Raw genomic sequence first — 11163 nt, forward strand, 5'->3', positions numbered from 1 at the left:
CAACGTATAATTCTTTCACTGCAATGCTTCTGTGCAGCACAAAGACAATGTTAAAACAAGATGCCTTCTCCTCCCTCTTACTGTGCCTACCAGTGAGACGAATACCAAGATTGGTTTTACTTTTGTTAAAAGAGAAAGGAAGATACGTAAGAAACTGGAAAACTACTACGGGAGTCCTAAGAATTTATGGCTGAAACAACGGGGGGGAGGCTACACTGAAGAGACAAACGCCCATGCTGGTAAAATTTGTGTTCCTCCCCACTCCTTGGTCACAAAACATTAACACAAGTAAAGGTGAAGAAATACGGCACAATACTACACTTCTCAATAGGCACTTCATCTACTGGCCTGCCCTAAGTCCCACACTGAAGTTCTAAGAGTCAGTATATGACACAAAATAAAAACTAGACAAAGTGCAGGTCAAGAGACTCTATTCATTGTTTAAACAAAATGACATCATCTAATGTTAACTAGAAATATTGACTAAACTACTGAAAAATCCTCCTCAAACTTTTTCTGGCATCAAATGCTGTTCTAATTCTGGTTTTCTTCATCTGAAGTTTCCACTTATACATGTATCTAACATACTCAGTTTACTTTCTGCTTCACTTCCTATGTATGGTTAGGTATGATTTTGCTCTGCTGCTGTTTTTAACCATTCATTGAAGACAGCACTTCTAACGCCACACTTTCGGCCAGAACTAAAACTAGATTTATAGTCAGGTCTACTTTGTTAGTGGCCAAATCAGTACACTATCTATGAAATTTGGAAAAATAAGATGTTTCCCTTCTTCACAGAACATCAACTAATAAAGAAATTCAGTACCTAAGAAAAAAAAGTTTACCCGCTAACCACAGTAACTGCTAAACAGAAAAGAAACCTCCTACACTAAGATCATGTTACACTACATTTCGTTTTTTGTTTATACAGTACCTAACTGAACATGCCAATATTATTTCCTCTCAGTTTTCTGTGCAACAGATTAATTCAACAGCATGGAAAAGGGTCTTCAACCAGTATTCTGAAAAAAACTATTTTCATGTGTTACTGAAATAAATGTTGCAAAACTCTACACTTGCCTCCTTTGACAGACTTCTCTGAAGAAACTAGAACTTCACACTACGTTCAGGCAGAAAAATGTTCTAGCTCATGCAATTCGTCCATATTTAATATTGTTCTATCCATCTCTCTATCTTCAGTTCTTTTTCTCACTATTACGTTGCTTCAACAGGCACTAGGAGTGACTGGAATAATGTATCTGCTTTGGGTAAGATTTGTTTTAACCAGATGGTATTTTGACAATCTATTTCATTTTGTATGGTGGATAGCTTTTGATTTCAACTGATTTTAATTTCAAACCCATAACCACTGCTCAAAAAACACCATAAGAAAACGTCGGTTCTATTGGAATATACTGGAACTGCTTCTGCCACCTTAATGAAACACTAGGATCTAAAATAATTTTGTCAACTAAGATTTTTAATCAAATACATAAATAACTGAACTATTTCACATACCACTGGTTTACAACCAAATTACATAGCATTCACTCATCAAATCTGAATTTCCTTACACTATTTCAGTCTCTGTCAGGGTAGAAAGCATGGAAGAAAAAATGACCAAAACGAATAAAGAGTTGCCCACTTTATTCCCTAGCATCTTGTGCCTGCCACCTAGGATTAAGCTACAATATGCTACTGCTGCATTCTGGAAAAATGAAAAAACACACACACGCTGAATAGACAAGCCTTAATTCAGTTTCACTCTGGATCAAAGAAGATAAAAAAAATCAACTCCACTTGGGGATTTTGAGTTTATGAACAAAGAGAACCTGTTACACACTAATAATCTCCTCCCACTGCTAAAAAATCAAAGAAAACACACCAAGAGAAGACATGTTCCCTTTTTTCTTAGGTACATGGAAAAGAGAAGAGGAAATTAAGTGTATTAGGTGCTTGCTAGCAAAGACAAACACATCCTGACTACACTGAACAAACTATATTTACAGCATCCTGATGGGAAGTGCAGAACTTGCATCTGCTTCACTTCCCATCTCTTCAGGTTAGTTACTATGACAGTCAAACCGTCAACTACACAGTATTTAAAAAACGATTCATGTTTAAAAAAACATTTTGTCTGTAACACCTTTATGGCCTAACACTTACAAACTGGGAACTCACTCAGATTTTAGTTGTTTTGTTTTGTGATTGTTTTGGGTTTGTTTTTTTTTTTTTTAATTTTCAAAACAAGTTAGGAGATGAAAAAGTGATAGAAGTGGTGTCCAAGTTTATGCAGAAACCTTCATTTTATTTTATACTTATATCTAATCAAAGATTGGAGTATGAACTTGGAAACACCAACGGCAACTGTTACCAGGTATTTTTGTTGGAGTCAGTAACCAACCATTCAGTAAATCCTGAAATGCAACGCATGTCCATGGGAAGGCAAAGAAGCCGTGTGAATCATTACTGTTATGAAAGAAATAATGCCTTTTGCTTCTTACACAGGAGAACAGTAAATTCATATCACAGAAAGCGAGGACGGGAGTGAAGAGCACTCTGCATTTTCTGATGTACACATAATATATCATAAGCAATTAAGACAAAGAAACAAAACCATTTGACAGAATCACGGAATTATCTATCGGGCCAATCCTGCATGCCTCCTATAAAAACCTGAATGAATTAGGAGGAAGTGGGAAAGGGCGGAGCTGACAGTCATATTTAAACAAATGGAACAGCAGTTTTGTAATCACATTCAGTTGGAGAAATTTAATCCAAGTTTAAATTACCAGATCGATTACTGCTCTTAAAGACTTATATTGGACTTTTGCTTAAATAAGATGACAGATAATATTGATCTTTGGTTTCGGTAATATATCAGGAGTTCAACTCCAAACAAGCAGATGGTATGACTACAAAGAAAGTGCATTTCCCAAATAAAGCAGCAGGACTGAAAGGATACAATTTACTATCGACATATGGCCAATTTAAATGACTTAACTGAGAATGGTAAAGCCTGATGCTGTATAAAATAAGTAAGAGATGAATGAAAAGGAAAAAGGCTTCTAATCAGTTAACTTTTTTTTTAATGGAAAAGTCACACACCAAGGATAAAATTACAAAGAAAAAGTTTAAGTATATGAAGGTACAAACTTCTGAATCGATTCTTTAAATGTATTTTATTTCTTCGATGTTTCTGTATTAAAGAATCTTCAAGAGAAGATATTATATACAGAAGAACATTTAACTACAGAGCTATGCTCTGGTCCTGTAAAAGCTTCAGTGTCACCTTTGTCTGAATAAGGTAAATTGTCTTGTTAACCAAAACAAAACCCTTCTGCAGTCTTCCCCTAGCAAGTATCCCTTGTCAGAAATCTGACATCCTCTTTCATGTAAATTAACCATCCTGCTTGCACATGACTTACAAGTCAACATTCTGACTGCAAAATCCACTCAGAATAGCAGACGTGGTAGTAATTATTTAGAATCAAACAGGTGATTATTCATAAATAACCCCGCTTTCTGAAAATATTTCAAAAAAAGCCTGCTTTTTGGCTTATTCCTTAGTTCTCTGAGGAACTCAGCCGGGTCTAACAGAAGCAGTCTGATCTTTCAGAGAGAAAAATCAGAAGAGCAGAATTCTGTACCTCACCAGCCTGACAGGTGACATTGAAGAAGCAACTTTGCTTTTATGTGCTTTCATTTCTCTCCTTATCCTTTGTGAAATCTGCCTAATCCCATTTCTAGCTCATTAGCGAAGTCTACAAGTTTAAGACAACACTGTCTTCACAAAACAAGGCCTTAATGTTTACAGACTTCCACAAGAAATTGATAAAGGATAAAGGATTACTAGGAAGCCTGTCAAGGTTAGAGACATTAGTTTAAAAGAAACCCTATAATGTTACATTTCACATCTTCCTTAAAACTGCAATGGCTCCTGAAATCTTGGGAGTATGTGAAATAGTGCAGAAGTTAACTCTCTGACAGCGGAGCTACGAGAGAACATAAAAAAGAACCCAAATTCAGATGGGTTTTTAGATTAACTTTCTGACCTATATCTTGAATACATCTGCCACCCTGTACCTCAAAACGCTAAATTATCCACTAGACTCACCGTAACTTCAGGAACAATATATTTCTAGATACTGATGAGAGCAATTTAAGCATATGAAGCAATTTCATTTTGGGGAGAATATGGTACCTGCTTAAGGGCTATCTTCTGTTCTAATATAAGCCTTGCGAGTGCTTTATGTAAACCTGCAGACTTCCTACAGCTAAATCCAAAGGTTGTGTTTAGAGTACTTACTAATTATGCGAACTCTATATAACATTATCTGATCTTATATTTCAGACAATATAATGACAGAACCAGTCTGCCTCTAGTGCACGATTCTTTCTATTACCAGCGCTGAAGGAATCCCAATTAACCTAATGGATGGATAAGTATAATAAAAACTGACTGCAGGTTTACAGTTTCTTTTTTTCAACTGCCTCCTCTCTCCAAACACAAGCTAATTAAAAACAACTTTATCTTAAATTGGTTAAGCAGCAAAGACATCAGACATTTATTTATAAAAACTGTCTCTGCTAACGCTTTAAAATATGAAATTAATTTTAATTCATTTTAAATCCACGTTTCAGGACCGACTGAACTTAAAAAAAAAAGACCAAACACGTGGGCGTTTCTCCAGCTATGTTTATATGTGAAACGGCAAAGCTAACTATGACTTTTTTTTGAGAAGAAAGCAACACAGTGCAAAATGACTGCACGGTATATGAATTATTTCATGCCACGGATAGCATTTTTGTTAGCTTTTATTCAAAAAAAAATGAAGTTTACGGCTCTTCTGAGAAAGACTACGGCGCTGCCGGAGACTGGGATGAGTCTCCCCAACAGGTAGTTAAAACCACAACCGGAATAGCTCATTCTTCCTGGCAGCCTGTAGTATCGCTATGAAAACTTGAAAAAAAAAAAAAAAAAAACAAAAACCCAACTACAAACAAAAATCCCCCCCCAAAAAAACCCCAACTAACTCGGCTCGAGCAGAGTGCCTTTTTTCCCCACGAGCTGACCCCAGTTACTACCGGAGTATCACCTCCAAGCGCCCCTCCGCCAAGCCACGGCCGGGCCGGGCGGCGGGTCTGCCCGCAGCGGGAATGCCGTCCCCGGGCACTCTCCCGGCGGAGAGCAGCCTTCCTGCTGGAGCGGAACACGGGGAGGAGGGGGACGCAGAACTTCTGCGGGACTTCCACGGGAGCTCGGCACACGCTTTCCACCGGGCAAAAGTGGGGGCCCGGCTGCTCGGGGAAGGGGGTGGGGGGGCGCGGCCGGGCGCAGCGGGCCCGGCGGGGCGGCGGCTACTCACTGGTTGGTGGGGGGCGCGTTGAGCGGGATGGCCACCTCCTCCTCTTCGTACTCCGGCCCGTCCAGCGAGTCGCCTTCGTCCACAGTCCCCAGGCCCCCGGCGAAGAGGGGCGGCGGCGGCGGCAGCGGGGGAAAGGCGGCGGTGCTGGGATCGCTCACCCGGGCCGCCTCCGCTCCCTGCCCCGGGCCGGCCGCCGGAGGGGCAGGCCCGGCGCTCGGCTCCGGGAGCCCCAGCACCGAGCACAAAGCCGGGCCACTCGGGGGGCCGGCGCCCGGGCTACCGCCGCCGCCGCCACAGCCAGCCGGGAAGGGGCCCTGCGGCCCCAGCCCCTTACCCCGGCACACGGCAGGGCAGCGCCCCGGCTCCGCGCCGACGGCAGCCGCTCCCGCCGTCCCAGCTGAGGTAACCGAGCCGCCCTCCTCACCCCCGGCCTCGGCCGCCATCATGTTGAGCCTCGCCCCCCCCTCCGGCCCCCCTCTACCGGCTGCAGCACGCCGGGGAGGTGGCGACAAAGGGGCCCCGGCCCCCCCCACCCCTACCCCGCCCCGGCGGGGAGCGGAGCCGGGACGAGGGCAAAACTTCCCCGGCGGAGACGGGCTGGGAACAATACCCGGCTGGGCGGGGGCTGAGCGCGCAGGGCAGCTTCGCAGGGCCCCGGCGCGGCTGCCGCGGCCGCCAGGGGAGCGGCTCCCGCGGCCCCGCGCTCTCACCCCGCCTCCCTCCCGCCGGCCGGCCCGGGAGCGCGCGGGAGCGAGACGGGCCGGGCCGCGCCGCGCAGCACCGCGCCTGCGCGCCGCGCCGCCCTTCTCCCTCACACACACGGGCACACGCGTGCGCGGGTGGGCAGCGGGGAGAGGGCGGCGGCGGTCCCGCCGGGAATGTGAGGGCGCCCCCCCCCCCCCCCCCCCCCTTTCCCCAGCCTCCCGCGAGAAACAAACAAACAAACAAAAGAAATAAAAAGGGCTAAATGGCGCGGGCAGGCGGCAGGTGTGTGCGAGCGGAGGGCCCGGCCCGGCCGTGAGGAGGGGCGGCGCAGGGGCGGTGTGGCGCCCCGGCCATGAGAGGCGACAGCGGCGGAGGGGGCGGGTGGGTTGTGGCGGTGCGTCCGTGGTCCTTCCGCCGCCGGTGCGCTCGGAGCGACAGGTGGGGCCTTCCCGGAGGGAGGCGTTCAGCGGGGCGAGGCTGGACGGCGTTGTGCCGGCGGGGTTTGGTCGGGAGCAGCTCCGGGGCGCCTCAGGTCCGGCCGCCTCGGCGTGTCGGGAGCCGCTGTGCTCGTCCCGCGGTCCCGCCGCCCCAGCCTGGTCCCGGGAACGTGTGGAAGGATTCACCGTCGGTTCACCGCCTTGGGGCCTGAGTGCCTTCGCATGGCGTGGCCGAATTGCTCGTTGGGGTTGCTTTTCTCAGAGAAATCGGCCTAAAAGGGACCCTCTCCTTTGCATGTTACAGAAAAGTCACGGTGCTCTAGCACTGAGAATAAAAGTATGCGTCCTAAAGTCCGTAAGACACTATCTTGTAAGAGTTGTGACTCCATTGCTACTAAAAAGGTATTTACGCTGCATTTTACTGAAATTGGTCTTTTTTTTTTTTTTTCTTGTGAACTCAAGCCTGTGAACTCTCACACCGCCAAGCTTGTCTTCATCATTAATGACTTTGCTAACTTAGGTGGGTTCGCTTGACACATCAGGTCTATCTCACATGTAAGTACCTCTGCAATCAAGAAGACGTCGTGTGACAAACGTTACCAGGTAATGTAACATGTAGATATCTTCTGATTTTATTAGCACCCCCCGCCCCGCTGTTAAAAGAGCTGACAAATAGCAGCACGTTGACACTTGTATGTCTCTCAAGAGTTCTCAGAAGGCATCTAAACATTCAGGTTTTCAAAGCTTTGCTTTACCCAAAAGTATTAAGTGAATTTTTCCCGAGGCCACTAAAACAAACTACTACTCCCACTTTCACAGCTCTCTAGCCAACTTCTTTTTATCTGCTGAAATGCAGTTTCATATCTTGCCTTCTAAAGGCAAAATTAGCTTCTAGTTACACCGTTAAGATCAGTGGAATTATGTTGGGTTTGTGCCCAGTGTCAGTGAAAGGAGAAGCTGGCTCTAGCCCTCGGTTTACAGCATTGTAAGACATTCATACCCTGCCGTTTCTCTGTTGAAGAAATTGCACTTTCAACGGCAGACTCTTAGAACTTTGGTTTTATATGACCATGTTTCAGTATTGTAACTAATTTCAAATTATGTAGCCCACTGTCTTCATGGGTTTCTATTTACTGCTGTTTGCTTTCCCTGACAGATTTCTAAATAAAACGGTTTTAGTACAGTCTTGTTGCTGTTGTAGAAGTGATATGCCTAAGTATAGAAATGCAGTGTAAATATTTATAAGATCCCCTTTATGAGGCAGGCTTTTCTAAGTGCCTTCGAAGGCAGCAGCATGTGTAGTGATTTGCGGGGACTGGAAGGACAGCTGTGCTAGGAATTTCCTGCAGGAGAGGGTCATGTGGCTGCAGCAGTCTTTCAGGAGTTTTATTCTGGGGAGAGTGGTTTTAAATTTGGCAAGGATTCCGCAGAAAGAGAGCTTCTTTTAAGGTCAGCCAAGCTGTCGCATCTCTGCCCCTGACACACCGTTTCTATTTGCTTTGCAGGAAAAATTGTCTGTCCCAGGTTGCTTGGTGCCGCAGGTAACACACATTGCCCTGCATTTCCTCTTTCTTAAGGCTTGCAAGTTGGCTCCCGTTATACGAGCCTGAATGGGGCTTCACATGATTGTATTTGGATGAAGGAACAAATGTCACAATATGTTTCTTGATGCTTCTTGTGCACTTGCAAATACGTCTTCTTCTGAAATCCCCAGTATAAATGATGCTAGGGTAGTTAGTCCTTCATCCCTGAAGTGTGCATGGTGTCCGGCTAGATTCTTTGAAAAGTCTGTTTGCCTGTTGCCTAGAGTCAGTCTCCAGGATGTTGAATCTGGGAATATACAGGATATTTTTCTGTCCTGACTATTGAGTCTGGCATCCCTTACCAGGTTGGTATAGTATTGAAATATCAGAGCACAGGTAGATTACAATTTTTCTGATCTAATTTAAAGACTAATCTGTAGAAGGACGAAAACTGAGTCTGACATAAAAATACATTGTTGTTCGTTAATGCTACTGTTAAAACTACCTGTATGTTTGTTAATTTATGGTAAATAAAATTCTGAGCAGAGGATTCTGCCTGTGCCCATGCTTGTAAATAAAACTTGAGTGTTCCCAGGTGCTTGAATACTATTGTCTGCAGAGCCCAGAGCGTTGCTACCATTTCTGCTGTGGCTCCGAGCCTACCGCCAGCTCCGTGCTGCTCACTGGCAGAGGTACGGCAGACACCCTTCCCAACTGGTAGTTCATGTGCAGCCTTTGAGCTACACTGCTAAATCGGAGACCCTGGTTTATATAGGATACTTGTGCCATACCACTCATACTCAGTTGGAGCTGTAAGAATGATGACAGTGGTAAGATGTTCCAAGCACGTGAATGCATGATTAAGAACTGGTGACTTTTCAGGCTGGGTCTGTCTCTGATTTGCATGGCCTTGGGCAAGTCATTTGAACAAGGTTACACTTTCTCCATCGGTAAAGCAAGAAGCTATTTCACAGAGGTGTCAGAGGATTAATTAGTTTTTTTACAACATTTGAAAACTGTTAAACGTTAATGCTTATTAGAATGAAAAGCCACATAAAGTAAATGACCTAGTATTTCAATTATAGAGGTGATGTTGCTTGGATCATGGATACAAACACCTTGTAACCTTCACTTTCACTCCTTATTCCAGCACAAAACCCGCTTCTGTCCTCTACCTGAGTGCAGTTTATTTCCACTTTTCCAAAGGTGTTATGCTATCTGAGAAATAAACAGCAACAGGGGAATTTTTAATCTTTTCACAGGATGGAGTGATAAGAAAGCAGCCTTCCCCTAGTGAAGAACCTGGAATGCTCCAACCGTTCCAGTTCTTGCCCTTGTACTCCCACAGCTATAGAGTAAACAGCTACAGACTGAGTGCTAGTTCTTCCTACTTCTGTAGCTGTTGTAAGCCCGTGGGAGGCCACGTGCATTGCTGGAAGGTGGAAGGGTGGGCAGAGTCTGGGCAAAAACTTGAGTACTGGTATTTTTATTTCCTATTACTTAAATTCTTTACTTCCATCATGTTTATGTCGTCTTTTATTTTTATCTAATAAAACTGCCTGTGTTCCCAGAATTACTATCATAAGGTAACCATTGAACAGTCATCATCACTGCATATTTAATTTTAGATCTGTGCTGTCAGTTCTCCCATGTTCATTGTACAAATTAGAAACTTGTTTGCATTGAATATTTTGTTTGTATTGAATCTCTGAATAGGTCATTAATGATAAGCTGTTTTAAAAATCTTTCCCTTCGTTTTAAAAGACCGAAAGTTTTCAAATGTTGTTTTTGTTTAATGACTTCCTGATTATTATTGATTTTCAAGAACATTTTTATCACATGAAAAATGATTTCTCTCAAATGCCAGACTCTTCCATAACCATTTGTCCGTTCTCATTTTGTTCTCATGTAGTTTGACATAATTTCAAATAAACGTTTAAGCTGGAGATGAATTAAGCCTGAATAAAAGATTATAATCCCTGTATACGACTTTAAAATTCACAAATTACTATTGAATCAATACCTTTATTTTTGTCTCTTAAGCAGATGCAAAAATATATATGAACAACTACCTTTTTTTTTTTTTTAGTATATGATATTGTTCTTTTGGTTTCTTCTGTCTGCCTTCCAAAATGGCTTAAAAAGCTTTGGTATAGTTGTCTGTAACTTGTTTCTTTTGTTCAATTACACCATTACACTATTACATGAAAGCATAGGTTTTCACTTGTCTCCACTTCAGGCTCCATTTGGATAATAAATCTGGGGTTTTTTTTCCTCTCTAATTCTACATATGTTATGGGTTTGCTGGTGTAAATAGACGTGCTGTATTTCATTCTCTTCATGAGCCCATAGTGCATGCAGCACGTGCATGGTTTTACAGTTCGATACTCAGCCTCAGCACAGCACATCTGAGGCCTTAGGTTAGTTAGAACTTTGAGGCTGAAAATCTTTTCTTCCTGGAAAATCTTGTTCCTTGCTGATCTGACTGTGGCCATGCTTCAAACCAGTTGTTCCAGTCACGGACACCGATGGAAATGCTTTTCCTACCTTTATTATTTGTACATCCTGACAGATTTGCTGAAAACCTGTTGTGCTGCAGTTTTCTGGAGAGTTAGAAAGCGTACAGTTTCTATGCCATACCATTTAAATGCTGTGCAGAGCTTACTAGTTTAATCAAAGGGTAATTATTTTACTGTTGACTTTTAAAAAATCCATTTCTTTTGGGTGCAGTACATTGATATCAGTATACATTTTGCTCTAATTACTACCACATTATCAATGAATTTTCCAAATACTGCTTGTTTTGTAGTGTGTTTTTCAGTTCGATACATTTCTAGTTTTAGACCACCTGCTGTCTTCCTGAAATTTGACATGGTGTTTTGTGACATGCTGATAGAAACATACTGTATTAATCTGAATGAATATTCATCGTAGGTCATGTGGTGTATCAGCAAGTGAATTATTCAGAAACAGCTATGGTTAGCAAGAGTAGTGGCATTCCGTAGCACTCCGTTTGGAGGCATTGCTCAGCCTCCTGGCTACACCTTGACCTGCACTGACGGAGCGTCAGAAGCTTTGTTTGCTGCTACTCTTTGCCTGGTAAATCAGTGCTCTTTCCCTTTTTTTGTT

The 11163-nt window shown here is 43.5% G+C and overlaps 1 protein-coding gene across 1 annotated transcript in view; it reads right to left on the reverse strand.

Annotated features, from left to right (window-relative positions):
* RASA1 (RAS p21 protein activator 1) overlaps positions 1 to 5815 on the reverse strand; it is a 65214-nt gene extending 59399 nt beyond the window's left edge. The window contains exon 1 of the mRNA XM_086628742.1: positions 5370 to 5815. Coding sequence (XP_086484868.1) covers positions 5370 to 5815 — 446 coding nt within the window. The remainder of the gene's footprint in view (positions 1 to 5369) is intronic.
* Between the last annotated feature and the right edge of the window lie 5348 nt (positions 5816 to 11163).

Source organism: Tauraco erythrolophus, chromosome Z (assembly GCF_009769465.1).
Source record: "Tauraco erythrolophus isolate bTauEry1 chromosome Z, bTauEry1.pri, whole genome shotgun sequence".
Lineage (NCBI taxonomy): Eukaryota > Metazoa > Chordata > Aves > Musophagiformes > Musophagidae > Tauraco > Tauraco erythrolophus.